Raw genomic sequence first — 23,677 nt, 5'->3', positions numbered from 1 at the left:
AAGTCATCTTTGAAGACGTAATAAAGTACACCACTGCAAAAGAACAGTCTATAATTAGTGCAGAGAAGGACAGAAAGGCTAGTGAATATGTCTAGGCCGACTCAATTGCTGGATGGATCTTCTTGGATTAATCGGGTGTGGCAAAAACTTTGTTCCTAGTTTAGGTTTTCGGAATACGGGATTAGTGTCATTAATAATGACAAAATATGGGTTTAACAGGCCTTCTTTTGTCAGTCTGTACAGACAAAGCCATTTTAGGATAAAAACCCCACATTTTAGCGTTGAGATTTGGGTTTTCTGAGTGTTTATGGCAATTTTGACTCCATCAGCTTGTCGTTGTCACTGATGCACCAATCCTCTTGTTACCCATGAAAGTATGACAAGGCAAAATAATAGAGGAGAGTGGCCTGGGAAGTGGTATAACTAAGGCCTGGGAAATAGTAGGACTGACCAAAAATCTCGCGCTCCGGGAAGACTGAAGAGGCCTAATTGTTAAATTTAAACAAGCTTCGCTTGCTTACATTTTCATATAATTTCAGTAAAAGTACGTATTTGATAACCAAATTATTTCGATCTACGTGGCTACAAAGCTTATTCTCCTTTTTTGAATTAAATAAAAGCATTGAATTTGTGCCACTGATTGCTAGTTCCTACAAGTGGGAGTACTTCGTCATGAATCAGATGCTTCCGATTGACTAAACATTCCCGGCAATATAAAATTACCAGGAACCTTTTTCTTTGAGACAGAGCCAGCATTTCCGACAGTAATAGGGATCGACGAGTGGGTTGGTGATGTTTAAAAAGGGTGAAAGTGGTGGGATTCCACTGGTTTTATTTGGTCTCGGTTCCACCGAATCTGAAGGCATCCATGTCAGGTGCGTTTCGCTCGCTTAACGAAATATACACCTGTATGGACGGAAGCTTGAATGTACCACTACCTATGTTCCTAAGGTCACATTCTTTTTGTGAATTTCGCCATGAATAGTGAATTCCGGACTCTCAACGAGTAGCTTTTGAAATTGCACGTGGAGGGAAAAGTAGTAAAATTATTTGCATTGTCACCAGAGTTTGAATGCTTCTTTTGGACATTTTTGAACAGATGGAGTATTTCTGAGACATGATTGCACTAGTAATACTGCTTATTTTTGTAAATTTCTCGTTTTACTAGTCAGACTAGCAATCCATACACATACTGCCAGTGTCTGGCTGTTTTAAAATAGATTAAAGGCGCCGCTTTATTCAGAGTAGCAGGTAAGGCGGACTACTTAGCAAATGTTGGGATACTAGACAGTAAGGGAACGCAGGAACGGGCTTTAATTTTAACCAACACGAGGTCCATTTTCTCTTTTTTTTTTCATTTTTAGGACATCGTTGACTTCTAATGGATAATTATAGGCATGTTTTGTTGAATTACCAAATCACAACGCAATTTTAAATTCGGTTCAAGGTCACGCGAATTTGTTTGGCCGAATTCACCTTCAGCTGGCCATTCCAGTGAAAACTCAAAAAGGATATTAGTGATATATGTCCACTTTAATGCTTGAACCATCTTAAAGTAATAAAACCATCTAATACACTTTTGTTTCCTTGCAGATGTACCGAGTATACTACACGGAAAATCCTAAGCTGCCATTGGCTGATTGGAGCGTTAAATTGGTTCAGGTGGACTCAGCCCTGAGCCAATCTGATTTGACCGGCAGCACCAGCACTCTAACGCTGTTGACTCATTTGCGCACAAATGCCACCTATCATATTCGTGTCAGTGCTTCCAATATCAAAGGGGATGGACCGATTTCACCGCCGTACCCCGTCATTGTTAGACCTGGAGGTTTGTGAGATGTGACCTCAGCCTTATAAGTTAATTTAGTTGGTTAGATAGGTTAGCTAATCCAAGGGCTGAGTTATTAATAGTTTGGTTTGATTGGTAGCACAGATCTTAAAGTATCGTTTTTTTTGTTGAGGTTACTGATGACCCTGTGAAATATTCTCTGAATAATAGTACTACCTCAGAATGACCAGATCCAACACGCTTTAGCTTGTGGTAATGGTAATAAATTAACCAGGAAATTAGTCGACTTGGAACGCATCACATTCGCCGAGGTGTAAGCGAGAGCAAGAATTTGTACACTTATATCGGTGAGCTCCTGTGAAGAGTTTTGAAGTGCTTAGGTGTTGCAGCTCCTCCACGGTTCTACATCCAGAGCATAGTTGATGTCTAAAACAGACTCAGCAATATCATAATGGTCGGTAGGATAAATTGCCCAAGTTGACCAAAGCATTTTTCGGTAGATGAGACTGTGCAGATGTCCATTTTCTTGAACATAGTCCTCTTCGACAGTCTGCAGTTAATGCTCCAATGGTACTTGATTTCATTGGGCCTAGACCGACGGTTAAGACAGCAGTGGGCATCAAAATGATCCTCGTAATGCAGATTTGCTCGTTGGTAATCCTTTTAACTCCATTATAAACAAAGCATTATATTGAATTTAATGATGAAAAGAGCTAGAAAAGACACAGTAATGCTCTATTCACGATTCTCACAGGTTACTTGAGAGAAGCTACTCTCGTTGAAGCATGCAATGCCTACTCCGAGCAACTCTCTTGAACCAGCGGGAAATGTTGTTTTATAACTCCACAGCAAAGCCTTTTTTAGCCATTGTTTGTCCTGTATTCACAATGACCCTAGTAGTAGTATTTGCCCAATCTTCGATATTGTGAACATTTGTGCTGGAAACCCTCTTAACAGTGCTCCGAACAAAGCAGACCAGATGATTTGGATCAAGGGACTTGTAGAGGTAACATAGTCATGAAGCATTCCACCTACCCACTTCTTGCTCTTGCATTTTAACTGAGAAGGAGTAGAATCCTCTCGAAACGTGTTAGGTTTTTCCTGAGCAACTCTCTCGATCTGGGGCTTGACAACTTACTAAGGAAAATCGTAGTAGGTTACAATGATATTCAATAACCTGTCAAAATTCCATACAATGGAAATTTGGAAATAATTTGATGACAATTCGGTATTTTACAACTTTTAACCGCTTATGATAGGGATCACGACTCATTTTTTGTCCAAGACACGAAAAATTTGGTGCCACTTATAAAGGGTACATTCTCAAATTCTAAGTTAAAACTGTGCCCGTGATAATTCCTTTCCTTTACAATAGGCTCTTTCATTTAAAAGCACTTTTATTTAGCTACTTAATAGAAGACACGCCCCATACTCTGAACTTTTGGCGATGTCATAATTTCATAAGTCATTCCCATAAATAATTAATAAGAGTCTACTTGTGCATCGGTCATCAAGTTAATTAGACGCTTTACAAGTTTGAAAGCCTTTATGAAATGTAATAATTGTTTTTTACTCCGATTTAGCCTTGCCGCCGCCAGTGAACTTCAAAGCCGTCTCCAAATCTGCCCATGAGGTGTCGCTTCACTGGGATACTCCAGACACCCAACAACGCGAACCTCCTTTGGTGAATTATGAACTCCTCGTAACTCCTCTGGATGGAGAGGGAAACATGGAGGCAACTTCTCGGCAAATTTTCATTGAACCCAGTTTATATAACTATTTGGTGAATGGCCTTTTACCAAATACAAAGTATGAATTCCGTCTGGCCGCAGTATCCGAAACCGGTGCCGGCATTCAAGCGGAGACCACTGCAAAAACGAAGGAATATGGTATGTTGACTTTTTTTGTGATGATGAGTGGATTAGCCGGAGAAGAGGTGATCGGCGTTCGATAGAATGATGATTGGTTGATGTTGAGTATTTTAATCAGCCAATAAGATTAATGCCCTAAAGGCCGCTTTAATCCGTGTTCCTTTGGCCATATAATATGGAGTCGGAAAAAAAAACTTAAAATTCTCTTTTTAATTTACTGATTGAGAAAAACTTGCTTTGACCGTAAAGAAGGGCGTGACAGAAACCGCCAAATAAAAAGTCTGGCTCGTTTTTGTGCTGCAATGGCGGCACCTCTAATACTGTAAGCAGTCCAAATACGGGACACTTGGAAGAGGTGGCAAGGACATAACCACACTTGGGTGACCTAAAAGTGGGTAGCTTGAAACGCGTCCAGCGATGGTCATGTGTCAGGCGATTGCCATCTCTGTGACAACAATTGACAGGCCTACTGACAGATTTCAGGTAATTTACAAAGTTGGATAAATGAGTGGAAGGTTTACAATTTTAGTCAAAAAGTTTTCACAGTCGTTTGATCTAAAAATTAAGGGCATCTTTGTGGACTTACTTGATTCTTCCACAATGTTTTTTGACATCCCCCTCAACGACGTAAGAAAGTCATCAAGTTACATAACCATTAAACTTTTAGATCATTCTTTACTAAGTTGTTCAAGCAGTGTGCTGGAAAAAGGTGAGCAAGTCTCTCCAATTAGTCCTAAATTCGTCCACTGCGTCTAAGTGCAGGCTTCGTATCTATCATAAAGCCTTGTAAGTAAAAACAATGGAAAGTAGGATATGGAGTTTACTGATTTTCAATTTTTGTCAAAGCATCTCTGTCTACTCCAGAAGAAATTTTAGTTTCTATTTATAAGCATGAATTACTATTTGACACTGAGGTCAGAATACCAATTTTAGGATCAAACTTGACAGGCAGAATGAATTGCAGATCGCGTAGATCATACATACCTCTAACTTATTGAAATTGTCAGTTAGTCAGTCAATCGACGTCAGTAAGTATTCTCCCAGTAGTATTACCTAAACCGTTATTCTGGAAAAGAATTTGTAAAATTTATGAACAAAGTTTTGAATTTGCAATTTCAAGCATCGCTTAATTTCGGCCCTTAGTTCCCGGACCGCCGAATCGAGTGACTGTTGAGGCGACAGGAAGTGATCGCTTGCGGGTCACGTGGACACCACCGAAGGAGTCAATTTTGCCCTCCCTTCTTGTCAATATGGGACAACGGGCGAACGAACTGCGGATCGCCTTCTACGACATTGACATCCGCACTACTGATGCCAAGGTAAAAAACGTCTCAATGTAGGCTTGTACAAAGGTCAGGTATTTAAGGTCGCTTAGGGTCAAAGTTTTCGTCATTTTAAGCAAAATTTAACCATCGGATGTAAAGCCTAGAAAGACTTTTTAGGAAACCGATTAAATGAGGTCAAAAGACCGACTATTCCTTTAGTGCCAGAAGCTATCGTTATTATTTTGGTGCGGACTCCTCGAACAAATATCATGACTTCTTTTCGATTAATTTAAAGCTTAAATTTGGATGTTGATTCGTGAAACTGTCATTATTGAATTGTTTTTTTTAAGAAAACGAGGAAAATTTTATAATATCCATCTCGAAAACTAATTGACTAATTTTACAGTGCACATTTTGGAGTATCGGAAGGAAATCAACTGCCACACTTTAAGTTTTCGTTACTCTTACATGACACTAGAGCTCACATTACCGGACTGCTCGAAGTCTAAAACAGTGAATTTATCTCCACCCTACGGATTTCTTCCACCAACACCACTTCGGACAATTATGATTGCCATAAACTGATAATAAACGCATGTCACATATGTGTGACGTTGAATCTAAATAAGGAAACGGGGACGTTCTATAGTAACTATTCCACTCTAAGTTAAGCTAATACATTTTAATTTATGTAAGCCTATTTCTTATATTTTACTTCATTTAAAATCAAATGAACAATCAGTATTGAATGATTGTGTCTGCGCTTGCATTTTACCACGCATACACAGCAAGCGCGATCTTCTGGGGACGGAGGGATGCTTACCTTGGGACTGTGATTTGGGTGATAAATAGACCGTTTGGGCGACAATAACCAACGATACGCTGGTTCAGTTAAGTAATATTATAATCAAATTCAGTAGCTCCTTCTCATCAAAATTCACTCGGCAAACAATTCACCAACACTCTGCGGTCTTATAACCGACATGAACGAGCCGACTCAATTTGACAGACTTCACGATGTCCATTGTCTATCACCCCTAATACTTGATGGTGGGTGGGAAGTACGTGCTCATTTCCATCCAATTCGCCTCCCTGCTCGATGTAGATACAAACGTTTGCTTTCATCATTCAAGTTGAGCGGTAACAAATGATGTGCCTAACGCCCTCATTTTGAAGCATCTGTGTCACCGTTGTCAGCTAAATCTTCATTACGTGAACTGAATGTTCAACCCTTCACTTTTAGGTGTTTCATCCCCGTAGCCACACCCATTTAAAATGCTTCTGAGTGATAGGTTCCACCAAATAATTCTTTTAGATTGCTAATGATTTCGTTGAGAAATAACCTTCCCCATAAATCAAGATTATCAAAATACGCCTCGGTAGGGACACATTTCCCAGTTTTTCTTTCATCCAATCCAAGGCACCGGATAACTCAAACAAATTTATTTTGCATGTTTAAGCTAGGTAAAGTGGCAGGACAAAAACCAGCTGCAAGAATAAAAACCCACTGATGCAAGTGGAGAGCTGCAGTAAAAGAGTGACAGCTATTTTTTACTTCCTTCTCTCCATCGAAAGTATTTAGCTGAATAGGAAATGGGGTAGATTTACTGTTTCAAGGGACCTAAGGTAAAATTTTCCTTTCTCCATACATTTCGACAATGTTTTTCTAGTCTAATATTCTACGCATGCGTGACACTGATGGTAAAGGTCGATGATATTGTTGTTAGTAAAACTAGTAAAATGCGGAGAAGTAATAACTGGCTAATTTAACAATTTATTTTTTAACTTGGTTTTTTTGCTTTTAGCATATTTTCTTCTAATCAAATGTGTCGCGTATATGTGACGCTGTCCGTGAACGACTTAAAAGAAAGTAGATGATATTATTGCTGGAATATAAAATATTTGCAAAATTAAGGGCATATGGAATCAGCTAATTTGGCAAATTGCCTCCTTTTTTCTTGTTTTTCTTTCTTTAAATCAAATAAATTAACTCCTAACCAAACATGTCACGTATGTGTGACGCTGGCATGTAGACCCTGTTATTACCCGAAAGTAGAAGACTTGCGAAACTGAAAGTGTGAGGGACTAGTAGATTTAAGAAGTGCTTTTATACTTTGTTTATTATTTTAAATGGACTAAATTACCCTCTAATTAAATGTGTCATGTATATGCGACAGCGGTAATGAACGAGTAAAACTGTGGTAGAGTAACTCATTACCGGACTGTAGAAGACTTGCAAAACTAAAAGCATGAGGAATCGGACATCCTTAAAGTTTGTCTACACTTAAAATAAATACCTAAATGGGAAAGGAATTTCATTGGCTTATTTATCCCCCGATTTAATGTGCACACCCGACTAACCAATCAGAAATGAGATAAGGAAAAGTATTACACTTCAGACCTGATTTAAAGAAAATAGAATGAGGTTAGGGCAATTTTAGATAGTGGCTTAGAGTTCTTCACATAATAAAATAAAATGTCGAAAATAATTATATAGTTCAGGAAAATTAATTGGACCGCAATAATTTTGTATACAATGGAAGAGTTTTTAGAGCACTCTAAAAAAATACCAAAGTCGTCATTTGAAATCTAACTCTTAAGTGCCAGGTAAGGTTTTTGATCAAAATTTCTTGAAGTTTTTGAATAGAATAATATCCGTCTTGTGGGAATATTTTCACATAGTCGTTCCTCCTTTTCACATTTGTCCATTTTATTACAACATAACTTGCTGAAAAAATTTCATAATTTCTTTTTTAATGTGAAACTTACACCTTTGTGGAAATTCCAACTTGTAACCATAAATTATTTAACACTGAAGACAGAATTTGTTGCCGAAAGTATAAACGACTTCGGTGGCTGGAAGTCGCAGAAGATCCCGCCATCCACGGTGGATGCATTTCTTTGACACCGATGGAACTTAGAGACCACTCGGAGAGATAAGATCTTCCAGTAGGAAAGGGAGTGTATCATCGTCATGCAGGAAGACGGGAGGTTGTCAGCATAGGCGACTTGCAAGACCTATTTAAACTTGGGATTGTTTTGTCGATCTCAATGAAATGATTAACCATTTTGCTATCATTATTTAGCATTATTTTCAAATATATTTGGCGACATTTTCTTTCTTCTGACAAAGAACTTACAAATCTCTTTCAGGGTAACTGGCTAAGTGGACCGCAGTATGGAACAGTGGACCAACAAAGACCCCTAAGACAACAATCAACCTCGGAGCGAAAAATTGAAGAGGCACGAGGCAAATTGGCATATACGAGGGAGATCGCTGGCCTCCGTCCCAGCACTTATTATGTCGTTCACATCCGTGCTGTTTCCAGATCTGGGTCGGGTGATAGAGCCAAATCGAATCCCACGATGACTTGGCCTTTGCGTGAGTCGAAATACATTACAACGTCCGAGCCATCTCTCATGACATTGCAAGCCATACAGCTGAAATTGTTCACATAAATTACTGTCAAATTGTCTTTGACATTTTCTCTTTTAATCGTCAAATTTCTTTGAGTTGATTTCAGTTTGCTGCAAAAGACGAATGATAGAGTAGTCCCATTCAGCATTAAACAGCTCTCTTCTACTTATGGTGTCAGTTTGGCGTTTAAATTACACCAAAAGATGTTGAAAGGCTTTCGACCCAGCAAGTAGCTTTGTTATGAGCTCCACAAAGAAGATTTTGAACGAATAACTTAAATTCTTTAATCCGTACTCTTCGAATCTGTACTTCATAGCTCCACATCGCCCAACATCCCTGAAACTGCGAACCGCGGTATCACCAAATTCAAGGCGTCGAATTCTGCGAGTGCAATGGGGACCTCCGCTGCAGGAGAAAGTTCCCATGGGAGGATTCAAGTATCGCGTTCAATGGAGGCTTCTTATTCAACCAAAAGGTACAGCGGAATATGATAACGCAAATCTGGAACCCGTGTCACATGAGAGGGCCAAGGAATTGGGTATTATGGAGGAGTTGATTGGAGGTGAAGAGAATGTGACGGAACTCAACTGGGACTCACCTGCAGGAAGACTGAGTAAGATTTAACTTTATAGAAAATGTGACAAAACGCAATTTAATGCGAGTTGTCAGTGGCTTCATTGATCCTATTTTAGTTGGTGGGCTCTCCTACGAGTTGCGAGTGGCCACAATGGACGAATATCAGACGGGAGAAAGTGTCATCGGACGGATTGAGCTGCCAGATGACGGTGAGTTGCCTTGCCCAAGTTACACCCAAGTGGTCACCTGACTGCTGTCCTGAGTCTGGTCTCGATCGATAAATTTTCGGGGGCAAGGTCCGATCGATAATTTTTTTTGGCCTTAATTACGACCAATAAATCTGCGCCGTGCGGTGCGCCAGGCTTCACGAACTCACCACTCGACAAATGACCCTTTGAACTTGGCGCTGTTAAATTTTAATTTTTAAAAGATTTGAAGATACTAGAAGAGTGGGATTTTATGAACTGGTTTTTAATGGATTAAACATGCAAAAATTCGTACAATTTAACCGACTGGGAGGTTTTGGCAGCTACACTATATATCAGCGGCAAAATTTATTTTTAAATAAAAGAACGGTTATCGATTCGGAGAAGGCTTTTTTAATTTTAGGGATGAAATTATTTGCCCGCAGAGGTCAGATAGTTTTCTTAAAATTTCAAATTCACGTTAGCCTTCTATCAGTAGGTTTGGTACATGCCTAATGTTCCATTCAATAGATTAAAGTATGACTTTAATGGATAATTATGCACTAAACGATTTATTCCCCAATAACCTACCAAAATTTTCCTCTGATTTTAGTCTCAGATAAATTTTCAGTTTATCTGAAAGGGAAAATGTTTTAATTGTCGCCAAATGCTAAACGCCTTTGACTTTTTGTAAAAACAATTCTTCCTTTAATAAATTTGTTCAAATACTTAGCAAAGTTGCTCTTAAAAGGCATAAAATTACTTTCTTTGAAATTAGGACTCGCGATCAAATTGATTTAAATCCTCTATTAAATTATATTTTTATTCGCGTTATTTATAAAAGGGGAGCTGCTCTGCTGTTAATGTTGCAAAACAACAAAAACACCTTGTATGGAAAAAAGTTGTTAGATGAGTACTTTCGTAGCTGCTTTCAAACTGGAAAAGGAAAGACCACTTAAATAAGGATAATTTTATCAAAAGCACTTTACAAAAATTCTCAATGAAAAATAATCGTTCAAGTAGTTCTCTTTTTCAACTTCACTTTCGTTTTGAGCTGTAGGGTTTCTTTTTGCAGGAATTTCAACATATTTCATCATTTAAACAAAAATCAAATAAAGGACTATTTTTTTATTTCCTCTTATTCTCCAATCAAAATAAATTTTGCACTATTTCGTATGTCAAGAAACTGACGAACAAGCGTTACAACACTCATCTCTAACCAATCGGTTTCGCTACGTTGCTGAGATTTCAAGCTTAAAATGTACATTTTTACTTAGAATTTCAACATTATTTGTCATAAAGGCTGTCAAATACGAGTATTTTTTGGCAGCAGCAGAATCACTGACAGGGTGGAGACCAAGAAGGTACGGATTGTAGTCTCAAGCAGATATTGTTTTGTTATAAAGCCTTCGTGATGTCTCCAGCGTGACCTTGTCAGTTATGACGACAAAATTCAGTGGAGTAGAAACACACCATTAGATGGAAATAAAGATGATTTCATGAACTTTCATTACAACCAAAATAAGCTCCGATTCAGTGATTGTATTTCTTTCCATAGTTGTAGAAGAGTTTCATCTATTATATCTTCTCTTGACAAATTGTCTGACACAGGTTACCTCCTCTAAGGCTCTTTTACAATGCTACTCATAGAGGAGATTTAAAGACTGGTAGCATGAGTTTTGACGAGAGTTTCATGCCGACATCACAAAAGGAGATTTGTGAAAGACTGAAAGAGTCCCCCTTATTGTTGAAATAATTCCTTTTTTGACCTTTGCAGTCCCCACTCTGCCCCCCTCTGGTGTTCGTATCGACACCACCTCGCCCCATCTCCCCCTCCACTGGAAGGCTCCACCTCTGGAAGCTCGAAATGGGCATCTAGTAGCCTACGAAGTAGAATGCTCTTGGGTTGACGCGTCTCAGAGTTTCACAGATTCCTGGCAGACGAGATCTATCAAAATTATCCCAGAGGATTCTTCTCCGCCTTCAACACTTTTTTGGCCGCCAGGTCGTGTTTCTCTGCTGAACATTTCCACATTAGCTGCCGCCTCCTTTAGAACTGTCTATCGAGGTCGTGTTCGCGCTTGGACTCCAGCCGATGCAGGACCATGGTCGGAATTCGTATCGTTGAATCTAAAAAACCTCGGTGAGTTGCTTATGTCTGCTCCTGGAAATGCTTTTGTGTGAAACGTTATGCTGTCTTCCATTACCCGTTGGAGAGAATGAAAACAGACGGTATCCAGTATCATTGATTTAAAAGAAATTCCTAGACTCATTAGTCCTTGTTTTTTGTAATAACCAAATCTCCCATTTTGATGGCAGGCCTAATGCAACGGTAAAGATCAAAGGGCAAAGAGGTGGAGATAGTCAATCAAACTGTCCCTAAATAACTTTCCCGATTACGAGTCTGTCAAGCTAGTTTAGCCACCTTTGTCTGCATTGACTTCAAATGGGATCCTTTTTCCCTCATTTAAATTCATAAATGAGAACTTCAACTGAAAAGCTCTTAAAATGCTAAATTTTGATCTCTTCTCGGCAAAATGACATCATAGAAAGTGGATTCCTGGAAGGAACAGGGTTTTTAATGTACAAAAGGCCTTGCAAGCAGTCAACATTAATTTGCACCGCTAAGGGAACGACGTATTACCGAGACGGAGGACTGCAACCCATTAATTTGAAGGGAGTACGTAGGTAAAGACACAACTTAAACAAAAGCAGATACCTTTGCTAAGGAGTCTGGGAAGGAGTATGTACAGGTCGCACAACCCTGTAGAGCATGTGGCTTTATTGCCATGAGTTTGATGGAACAACCTGTCCCAACTTCCAGCGAGTGGTCAAATACCTTCGGTTGTTGATATATTGGCATTATCAAGCACGGATAGGCATGATTACAACAGTGAAGTACTATTTAAATCTTTGTATCATAACATGGTGGCTGAACTTGGGTTGATGTTCCTCGAATGTGTCTACTTGACGAACTGAATGGAACCCAATTCCAATCTCTTGGAAGCTTTTTGTCGAATTCGGGAGAATCATTCGCAGAAAGTGTGGTTTGCGGAAGCACAACGTACCTCCACCAACTTCGCTGTGGCGAAGGGTCGCTTAAACATAAATGTATCAGATTAAGGAGAAACGATCCATTACTCTCCATAACGAGGAATTGCATATTAATGATGATCAGGATTGTTCGAAATGTAAACATTTGCTTACGCCTGTGTCAAGTACGGAGGCGAAGTGGATGAAGATAAGCACTGACTTCTCGCCCGTCTACAATGGACGCTGAAGTCTATCAGTTTGGTTGTCTACTCGTTCACGTAGATCATAAAAAGGCAATGAGTTAGTGGGTTGTTAGCCGAGGGACTTGTGATGGGAAGGATATTTTGCATTTCATTCCAGTGATTGCTATGCGTACAGTTCTGAGGTACGCATCTCCTCGTTCCCAGAAGATGGTACATGATGTGTGTGGCTGTGTGCTTGCGTGTGTGGTGGAATTTCGACGCAGACGCAATCATTCACCATGGATTGCCCACTTGTTCAATGCCAAATAGCATAACTGAAAGTCGAGCAATAAAAGTTTCCACAAGGAGGCATTGCAGTTCTCATTAGACAGTATAGGATATCATACCTTATATCCCAAATCTGAATCTTCAAAAAATAGGAGGAAGAAGGAAGGCGATACTGCCTCCTCCCTATTCTCCCCATATTTGTTTACCTTAGAAAAAAATCAACCCACAGGATGTTTCATCAAGTCCTTAGCAATTTGCCATTTATCCAAAATGAATTCCAATTCATCTCAAATGCGAAGACTCCATTTTCTTACAAACTTGTCCTTCAGTACGCATTGTCTCTGGCTTTGAAGCCTGATGGCTAGGGAATTAAAGCAAGTATTGTTCAAGGAAATAAACAAATACGACAAGAACTGTTCGTTTTCTACCTTCCAACTTCCTATCTATCTTGTTTTTGTTCTTTCTGGAAAAGAGAAGGAAGTATTCGGCAGTTTTTGCCGATCCTATATATTGCGTGATTAACCAACCCTTTTGTCCGCCTTCGGATGGATGAAGAAGTGAGCGCTTTGCTTCATGCAATATGAAAGCCTTCCATCTGACTGCATTCTATTTGATCCCGTGCGTGATTTCTATCGCCAGATTTCTCGCCAACATTTAATTGTCTCAATTTCCTCCTGTATTTCTCCCATTACTGTTTATTTAGGGTAGAAAAATGCCTTTTGAGTGCCTTTTTATGCTGTCCATTTGTCTCACAAACCTTACTAGTGCCAAAGGAACCAACTTCCGTGAATGCAGTCTACATCGAGAAGAAGGGTGTTCTCGTTACCTGGGCAATGCCTGAGGGCTTTATACAAACCTCTCACCAACGTGAGAAAGCAAGGAGTAAAACGAGCGCCAAGTCCATCATCTACCGCCAGTTTGTTGTGGAATATGCCAAACAGGTGAACATCGCACAGCCTACACTATGGATGGCTTCGAAAACTGCGGGACCACAGACAAGTATTACACTAGTATGTCCTTTGTCTGCTCCTTTAAATTAGTCAAAATGCTGTTGTGGTATTTAGGACATCTCTGAGGCCATCCTGAAGTATGCAAATCCAGAAGAAGCTGGAGGACTAATGACTAGCCTATCACCGGCTTGGAGGCTGAATCGCATTGATTAGAGCGCTTTAAAAAAACCTTCCCTTCCGTTTGTTCACCACTGTCGTCCATGTGCTTGTCCATTACCTGTCATTCATTTTACAATGCTTTTTTCCCCGTTTGGCATGTGCTGGCAAAACGCAACTAAGGTTGCATCAAACTTACTGGGTCCAATTTCGCATCGTTTCACACCCGCTGCAAAGTGAGAAAGAAGAGGAAAAAAATGTCTAATTAAGAGCTTTTATTTATGTTGTCTCTAGGTCGTTGGCCTTGCCTCCCGGGAGGGAGAGTGAGTTACACAGAGGGAGAGGGAGACAGGGTTAATTGAATTTGATATTCAGCACCACAATTTAGTGTACGTGGGTGGTTTTGACGTTAGTTAAGATAAAACGGTGATGTAAATAATTCAACGAGTTGCAAAGAAAGTTGCAACTTTCTAGGTGGATGGGCCGAGAAAATTTGCCTGGATTTTGCCCAACGTTTTTAGCATTCGGCGCACTGTGTCTGGGAGAATGGTGGCATAGGCGTGACATGAGCAGAGCCCCATACTTCCGTGGCACAGGCGAAATCGTGGGAATGGTAAAATCATACAAAACTATACAAAGGGAACAACTAACAGCCTTCGTCCTGTTTTGAGCTCCGAATCTGGCACTCCCAGTGATCACTCTTTTGTGTTATCCTTACTGAAATCAACTGTGAGAGGGAAACAAGAGAGGGATGGGAATTCACTGGAAGCCTGAAATCTCGTAGATCCTGAAAACTTTATTCATCATAACTTTTGTTGACAAGTAGCGCTTGAACTTGTTTCACCATGTCCAACAGCTAGCTCACGCCATGGCTCGACCTCTTTTCCTATGATCTTTTGCATATCCCAACTTGTCACTTTTAATGTTGTCCATTATCACGAATGGCACCTACGGAGCCAAATTATGAGAGACTGAAAAGGGTAAAGTATCTTTCCGAAATGTCACAATAAACAATTTTCGTATTTTTCGTCCCCATGCAGCCCATTCTTGAAAATCCCGAAAATTATGTCGTGCGTGTACAATCAGTTGGAATTGCCAACTTGCACAGTGAATGGTCGGCTCCAATTTTGGTTCAGAAAGTACATTCAACAGATTCTATGGCTGTTGAAAACCTTAAATGTCAAGCTGTCACTGAAAATGGAAGTAATGCTGAGCTGGAACTCACTTGGAATCTTGTGGAACTGCCCACCGCTCAAAGAATTATCCACTACTTGGTAGGTCAGCATCATTTTTTTAAACAGCGAAAGAAACTTTAACCATATAATTCGAATTTTTCATCAACTTTAGGTCAATTACACCGGTGGAAGGGTCTATCTTAATGCAGATGGCCATCGTATCCGAGAATCGCAGGGGGAACGCGAACAATCATTGCGAGCCCCTGAAGTCTCCTTCGGTATGGTCGTACACCGCCTCGTTGGTCTGAGCTTCAATAGTGCCTATCAGGTCGACGTACTTCCCGTTTTTAAACGTTCCATGATATCTGGAGTCTTTGGTGAAGCAGAATCTGTGTTCTGTCGTACGCTGTCAAAACGTAAGTCTCCAGCGCTTTGTTCAGCTTTAAGGCTCGTAAATTATGAAGCTGAGTGATGACACTCCAACCACCACTTAGCACCACAATTTGTCCCCACACCTGATTTTCATCCTTCACCAAACGGAGGAGCCGGTCTTATAACGGTTTATCGCGCGGATGAACAGAATGGAACAGTAGCCACCTACGAAATCCTGGCCAGGGAGGCCGGTCCGATCGGTAAAACTCAGGCTCTTGCGGTATTGGCGCAGTTTCCAGCTGTCACACTGTTCAGACCACTTACCAAAGTGGTGCGCGTGGTACTAAATGGATCGGCAGGAGCGAATGCGGGTGGAGAAGGTGGAACTTTCTTTGCCCCGCCACTTGTGTCCGGCCAGACATACCAGGTCGCCGTAAGGGCCTGTGTTGAGGTAATAATTACACCTACTGAAATGAAATCAGTAGATATTTTGTCTATCTGGCCTTTGAAAATAATATAAAATTGGAATCCTACTACTCGATTTGCCATCTTAATGCTGGGAGTTTTATAGCAGATTGCTGTCATGACAAACGCTTGACTATGTATGTCGGCTTTGCGTTTTTTCTCCATATTGAGTTTTTTTACATCAGTGACATGTCATTAATAAAAGTTGACTTTTCTTTGTGAAGAAAATAAATAAAACCGTATCTTCCAGATTTTAACCGGCAAAAAGAAAGCTAAAATCTAATTTTTTTGAGTTGTGGATGGAGCTGAAAGCATATGGCATTGTGCGTTTATAAGACAACCCCTATCTATTTACCCACGCTGATATATATAATTTCCTGGTGCCTTCGTTTATTTTGCTAGGGTCATGATGCAATTGCCTCAGAGGTTAATCTTATTAGAGGCGGAGACTTGAGTGCAGCCTCGCTCTGCAGTACGAGTGATTGGTCGGGTCTGGAACCGAGAAATTCCGACCTATCAAAAACAAACCAATCAGCTCCTCAGGTCCGATATGACCTTGAGGAAGATGACCCATTATGGCCAGCCATTGTGAGAGAAAACATAAGCGCTATTGCGACTGCAGTGCAGACGCCTTTCAACGATGCTGCTACGGGTAGGTTATAGGGTCCAAAATCAAGCTTTACCAAAGCCAAAGTGGGAATATTTATGTCTTGCAGTGGGCTGGATATTTCACGAAAGGTTTAGGAATGAAAACTATATGAATTTGGGACTAGCTTTGTTACGAATGTACAGAAGGGTTGAGAGATTGCATGTATTCGGCGAGATTGAGTGTAGTGTGGGCAGTAGGATGTTACAATAAATGACGTAAATGCAGTAGTGTCACCAAAATGGTGAAAGAAATAAGGCAAATCAAGAAGTCCTGGTAGCTAAATGTATAATCGAAACAAATGTCACTCTACTACAGCAGAGACGGTGACTGAATAGAGGAAAAAGATCCGGCTAGTCAGAGAGTATCATTCTCTTATTAGTTCCACGTCTGGGAGAGCAGGATTTAATTTCCACGGAAATTTACTTCCCCTCCGCCAATGGGATTGTCCACGTGGCACATCCAGTCCCACGTACTGCAGCTGTCCCCATCGCTGGTTCCTCGCACAGTGACCGGATCCAGATCATCGTCGCCGCTCTCTCCATCATCGTCGGGGTCTGCATTCTCGCCTTCGTCTGTTTCCTTATAATCCGACACTTCCAGCATCATGGAGGTCATTCTCATCACCAACACGACCATCATGGTGGGAAATTTGGTGGAAATGGCAACACCATAAAGCCACTGGAAGCCGCTCAGATGAAAATTAATCACGGAGGAATTTCCAACTTTTCCTCCCCCACTGCTCCCCTCCTCCGTTACGAACCTTTAGTGTCGGGTCAAGGGATGCGTTCGCCTGATGGCCTTTCACTACACTCAGAGCTGCTGGGTACCGCATCGCTCGGCCGCTTTGGTGGCAATGAAAGTGCGGCGATGATGTCAATGGGTAGCAATTGTGTTTGTTCAACACCGACGGCAACTGGAACGGCAGTTTCGTTGGAAATGCTATCAATGGGATTAGGGGGGCGGCAACCACCACCACCCTACTTCATGAACCCACCGCCTCCGCTTATACCTGACATGTTAAGTGAGTAAACAGTTTCAAGGCATCCAATCGGTCTTGTATTTTTAGCTCATGTTTAGTAAACAGGAAAGCGCGACTACTAAAGATCCTAAGGCAAAAAGTAGAAATCTTGGTTGGAAAAAATAATAGGTCAGCTCAGAGCGTTACTAGCAGTCTAACTCGACTATTTTAATTGAAAACGGCCAGTGGATAGATTCAAAAGTTCTTTTCTGCTTGTTTATTGGTCAGATGACCAGGTGACATCCCAGCCGGTGGCACTCGAAGACTTGGCCTCCCACGTTGAGCAGTTGAAACAGAACCAAGGTCTCCTTCTTTCTGCAGAGTTCGAATCCATTGATCCGGGGGGTCAATTCACTTGGGAGCACTCCAGCCGCCCCGCAAATCGACCCAAAAATCGATATGCCAACGTAGTCACCTATGATCACTCACGTGTCATTCTTAGTCGAGTAGATGGGGATCTAGAAAGTGATTATATCAATGCAAACTTCCTTGATGGCTACAACCGAAAACGAGCCTATATTGCCACCCAGGTTTGTGACAATTACTTATTCGAAATTTCTTTTGAAGTTACGAAGTTGCTTTTGAGAAGACAGCTAATGTCTGCTTTGCTCTTTGTCCAAGGGACCACTTCCAAATACAGTTTGTGACTTTTGGCGAATGGTGTGGGAGCAGCGTTCGAGCACAATTGTTGCGATGACTCGATTGGAGGAGAGAGAGAGGATCAAGTGTGAACAGTACTGGCCAGGCAGTGGTCTACCGGCCAGCTCGCGACTCAGTCCAACGAAAAGCCTTGATTGGCTCTCACCAAGGACAACCATAATCACAAACTCCGAGAGTGCGCAAACTATTGCAACTGCTTCTGCTTCGCCAATAGCAACCACAACGTATGGACAGATTACTGTCAGTTTGATGGAGGTTATGGAACTGGCTTATTACACTGTGAGGACCTTCACAGTCCAGAAAAGTGGGTAAGTCATCGAAAAGACAAGTTTTTTGTAAATCATTGAAATCCCCAAAGTAAATGCTGAAAAAGGATAGCCATCGAGGTTGAACCCATCACCGATTGACCATCTTTGAGGTATTAAAACTACACGGTTGTAATTGGGATGGAAGCCTTCTGTACTAATCGGTGTCTGAGGGTTGATGTTCTGCCTAATCAAATCAGCTTTTCGATGAAGGCGTTAGAGGTTTATCTAAAGCTTGAAACAATAGAAATAAAGCGCCGCCACGTGGCGATGGAAATTATCCCTTATATTAATTCAAAAAAAGATCTCAATGCATCTAGACCTTTTAAAATGACAGAGCTACCTATAAGGACATCACTTTCTTGAACGGAAAACAAAAGGTGGAAGATCCTTTTGTTCTCATTACCTTAACTACATTTTAGATTACTTTAATCCTTACAATAACTCAGCCCTACCTTTAAGTGGGATACCACATACTCTGTCCTTTAATTCTCCCACTGCAGATGTCGGGAGAAACGTGAAATTCGGCATTTGCAATTCACCGCATGGCCAGATCATGGAGTCCCCAATCATCCTGCACCTCTACTCATGTTTCTACGGCGAGTGAATGCAGAATTTGTGCCTGATGCTGGACCAATCATCGTTCACTGCTCAGCTGGAGTTGGACGCACAGGTTGGTGCTGACGGCTGGTCGTATTTTTGTTGATTTTGGCATTACTATAGCCGGTTTAAGTTATTCTACCCCTAAAATCAAAAAAAAAAAATTTAACTAAATTGTCATAATCTGTCTTCTTAAGAGATAAGAAAACTGCGCTGTCACATATATGTGACACAGAGAGAAGACGTGCTTATAACTAATCTGCCTAGATCAAAAACTTCTTATTTATGTACTTGTTGCCATTTAACGTTTAGCCCCGAACCTCTCAAATTTGCATTTATAAATATGCTCACAAATATATAAGTGGTAATCTGGACTTCTTTATTACTAGGTGCCTACATAGTGTTGGATATTCTCCTACAACAAATGCACCACGAGAACGCAGTCAACGTCCTCGCTGTGGTAACTCAACTTCGTAGTCAACGCAACTTTGTGGTTCAAACCAAAGAGCAGTACGTTTTCATCTACGAGGCCCTATTAGAGGCCGCGTTGAGTGGAAATACCGAGCTTCCAGCGCGTCAGCTGCGTGGTCACTGGCACAAACTGATAGTACCCTGCTGCTCTGAGGAGGAGTCAATTACAACGCCACCGCTGGAGCCAAATCATGACCCTCTTGCTAACACCGGTCTAGCCTTAGAGTTCGGTCAACTGGTTAACCAGACGGCTGGACCATTTGCGGCGCTGATTGCGCATCAATCCCCAGGCGGACTGCTAGCCTGTTCCGATAGTTTTACGGACTCACCAGGGAATGTTCTGAGTGGAGCTTTACCGGTGAGTGTCGAAGAAGATAATTTCTCCTCTGGTAACTCCAATTCGAGTAAGGAAGGATGCTAGTTTTTCCAGAAAGCCCACATTAGTGGATACAAAGTAAGAAAAAGTAATTTTGGTGGTTGTTTGGATCGCCGCAAATTGCTCACCGAATCGGAATAAAAAGTGGTTCTACTTGATTTATTGCTTTAGGTAAACATACCGAAGAACAGGTGCGGCACCGACTTCGTACCCTATGAGAGTAACCGAGTGAAATTATCGTCAATTAGAGGGGTTGAGGGTTCTGATTACATCAACGCCTCCTACGTCGATAGTTATCGGTCGAGATCAGCTTTTATCGCTACGCAGACACCAATGATGCCGTTTGTGGAAGACTTCTGGCGAATGATATGGGAATCTGGTTCTTGCATAATAGTGCAACTCGATTCCTACGAATTCGACAAAGAAGTACGTGAACATCCTGTCACTTTTATTGATTGCATAAGTAGATGTATATCTTTTGACTACTTAACAGGCAAATTTTGGGTTATGAATTAAATTCGGGAGATTTTCTTAATTTTGTTCGTTAACTGAGAAGAAAACCACAATGCTTTTTTTCTAGCCACCCTATTGGCCAGTGGAAGAAGCAACAAGGTTCGGATTTTTAGTGGCAGAGGCCCTGGCTTCTTACGATATGACGGCTTATGTTCTACGGGAATTCCGATTAACGGATGCCAAGAGCAGTCAATCTCGAATAATTCGTCTTTTTGAAGCTTCACACCTCTCTCTTCTGATTGGCCGAGCAATAACCTCCCCTCGACACATGAACCAATCCGGTGCAAGTGATGTTACGCTACCACCTTCACTACCACCATTGGCTGAGTGGCTGCCCAATCGCTCATTGGCAAATAATACTCCTACTTTTGGGTTCATCAATGGTGGAACTAATTACTATCGATCTGTCTCTACTGACAGTTATGGGAAGGGTGTATTTGACGACCTGACATGTCAAAAGGCTGCTGTCAGTCTGATTGACCTGATTGAACAGGTGCATAAAACTCAAGAACAATTTGGGCTGGAGGGACCAATCACCGTTCACTGCAGGTGAGTTTCCACTGCGATTAGTAAATAAAATAAATTGCTAAATAAAGCGAGGTAATTTTGAATAACGTGACAGTATTAATAAGAAGTGTTTTAGTGATATTGAGAACTGGGGTTTTGGAAAAAAAGAATGTCAAAAAAACCAATTTTACGGGGTTGGAATTGCATTTAAGTCGTCTCAGCATAGCTTCCTACTTTTACACCGTTATGTGCACTTACGTCGGTGTCAAATTAGCACTTTCAAAGCATCTTCAACGTAGAGTAATTGGATACTAGGACTTAATCATCATCACATCTTGGGGGAGTCTGTTTTACTCCATCCTTGGTCTAAAGCGAAAACCCATCCCTGTTTTCAGCGTGAAAATGCTCTTGAACCCTTTATCCCACAGAAAGATTTGTCTCTGGTGAGTCGATAATGCATCTAGGGTCAGGTAATAAATGTTCTGAATGTCCTTCATTAGGAATGACAGTCAAAACTGTGGGATGGAAACATCAAGCCTTGTGGCGTCGCTGCTGCTATTTCGACAATGAGTGGCTAGGCGTTGTACTACTGCAGTGTGTTACAAGTTGACTCTACGGGTGGATGCCCGCTCATTTACTCTAAAATTTGTTAATCGTCACCCGTTAGTTCATAGAAGACTTTTGGCTGCTGCCTTGATTAAAGGTGTCTGGATTAGCTCGAGCTAGGTCGCATAATAGGCTATGCCTAATATTTCCTTCATGTACATCTCTCGTATACAAGAACATTTATATTGTTTGGCATAACTTATAAGAAGCTCCACTCATTCGATGTCAGTAGACATGATATCTATGTTTTAACAGGACCGGGACTGGCTACACAGGCATGTTTCTGATGCTCTCCATCCTCTTCGATCGAATGCGTGTCGAAGGCGTTGTTGACGCCTTTCAGACAACAAAACTACTCTGGTGGCAACGACGTGGTCTTGTCGAGACCCCCACGGAGTATGCCTTCTGCTATACCACTGCACTGGAGTACTTAAATCTCTACGAACCACTTCCCGTCAACCAAACGACTACACAAACGCCCTCTTCCACCCTCTCCTAGATTGTCCAGTCTATTTAATTTTCTTTCCACTTTTCTGGTGCTCTTTCACGCCTACAGTTATACATACCCTCTCTCGAGTACTTTCTTCAAAAACCATGAATAACTTGCTTGGTGTGTTCGCCTCCCGCCAAGCATTTCTGTACATAGTCAGACCAAGGTTTGGTGTGAATGAATGTATGTAAGCACTGATAGCCTGTGACCAAATGAGAGTAGAAAATGTCAAACATGTTCTGAGTTTTCTTTCAAGATCGGACTGAGGTGCTATTCGACATGTTTCCCACCAAGGTTTGACTTTATCCTATCCTTAACCTTCTGTTGGTGGAAGTGGCTTTCTTTATCATAGATGGTGGTCTTTGTTGATAAAAACATTCAAAGATTATTGTACTATTAGAAACCTGAACTGAATTTGATTGGTTTTGCAATAAGGATTCTATCCTGCATACCATTTGGTGCAACCAGTCATCCTAAGCTGGCGAAAAACGTGCGTCACGTATACGTGACGTAGGTGCAGAATTCAAAACCTCGATCAGATATTTCAAGGACGTGAATACCCTATACGGGCATTTAATGACCACTGATTTCTTCAAAAACATCAAGTTACTGCAGTAAGCAGTACGAGAAAATCAAGAAATCCTTCTATTTTCACCTCAAATTCTCAACCAGCATGACTCAGGCGGCAAAAAAGCTTCAAATGAAGGGTAAATATAGGAAAAATTTCAGCAAAAGTAGTGCTTGTTGTAATACCGATCGCAAAAGGACCGAAAGCATAACCCATTGAGTCGTAAATTACGCGAGTGGGTGCTACCTAATAGGCTGTAAGAAAGGAAGACTTGGAAGCATTGAAGAGGAAAGTACACATGAATGACTTATGCAAAAGGANATTCATCAATTTCTACCTCTCGCTTACCGTCAATGGTAGTGCAAAGAGAGTACCTTTGAGCTGGAGTAGAGCACAGAATAGAAGAGTGGAGTGGAATCGACACAATCGAGTCTAGGCATCCAGATAACTTTACTGGCCTCTAAGACCTCCACTAAGATTTTAAATACGCAAAAAAAAAAAAACAGAAAAAAGCAGTATAGTACACCGGAGTAGAGTGGCTGGGTAAGTGGTGAGATGCCGCTCTGCTGTAACCAAGGGGTACATGCTGGGCCTACCAATCAGTCGGTTTGGCATCCACTTAACCAACAATCCTTTCTCTTGGCGTCATTTTTATTTCTACAGTCGTGTGACAAAAAATAGGTTTCTTTCGTAAGCACTGCTCCGCATGACAAGGTTGGCTACTTTTGCCGCAGTTGCCATGGTATCACGTAGTAAACATTTTTATCAGTTAATCTAAATTTTAAGACCGACATTGCACACGTTATAAAACAACGATGGCGGTGGAGCTATAAAACTCAATCAAGGAATCTGAATAAAGAATTTGTCTTATGGAAGTTGGAATGAAGTCGGGTTTGCATCAGCCAGAAGTACTGGTGGAAATACAACTTCCTCTCTTACATAATCCTAGTAGGGGAGTCGCCTTAAGAACTTTACTTTCAACAGGCAGTGGCTTCGTTTTCGAACCCGTAAAATACACAAATTTCTATATGCAGGAACAATAGTAACAAATCCCTTGTCAAAATTTTACAGGGAAATGATCACCATAGCCCAGACGGCCATTAGTTTTGATTAAGCTACAAGCCTTGACGCCTCAAGTCAGGGACCTAGAAAAACACTACCATCGTGTCCAAACGAAATCACTCCGTTT

At 41.1% G+C, this 23,677-nt stretch overlaps 1 protein-coding gene across 1 annotated transcript; it reads left to right on the top strand. All coding sequences in view use genetic code 11, as the record gives it.

The window, feature by feature from the left end:
* Positions 1–1,593: 1,593 nt before the first annotated feature.
* EGR_07722 (Receptor-type tyrosine-protein phosphatase F) lies at positions 1,594–21,929 on the top strand (the record flags this gene model as incomplete). The annotated part of the gene is made up of 22 exons (XM_024496971.1): positions 1,594–1,828; positions 3,373–3,678; positions 4,804–4,979; positions 5,846–5,986; positions 8,079–8,307; positions 8,660–8,956; positions 9,036–9,128; positions 10,882–11,247; positions 13,373–13,617; positions 14,754–14,987; positions 15,061–15,304; positions 15,383–15,711; positions 16,128–16,377; positions 16,754–17,395; positions 17,621–17,922; positions 18,014–18,167; positions 18,267–18,360; positions 18,861–19,030; positions 19,347–19,786; positions 19,976–20,230; positions 20,385–20,866; positions 21,686–21,929. 22 exons carry the CDS (start codon positions 1,594–1,596, stop codon positions 21,927–21,929), a joined length of 5,928 nt encoding a protein of 1,975 aa, XP_024348594.1.
* Positions 21,930–23,677: the final 1,748 nt, after the last annotated feature.

The sequence above is a fragment of the Echinococcus granulosus genome, assembly GCF_000524195.1.
Source record: "Echinococcus granulosus chromosome Unknown EG_S00085, whole genome shotgun sequence".
In the NCBI taxonomy this organism is placed as follows: domain Eukaryota; kingdom Metazoa; phylum Platyhelminthes; class Cestoda; order Cyclophyllidea; family Taeniidae; genus Echinococcus; species Echinococcus granulosus.
Note: the sequence above shows the minus strand (reverse complement) of the source record. Positions and strands in the feature narration are given on the sequence as shown.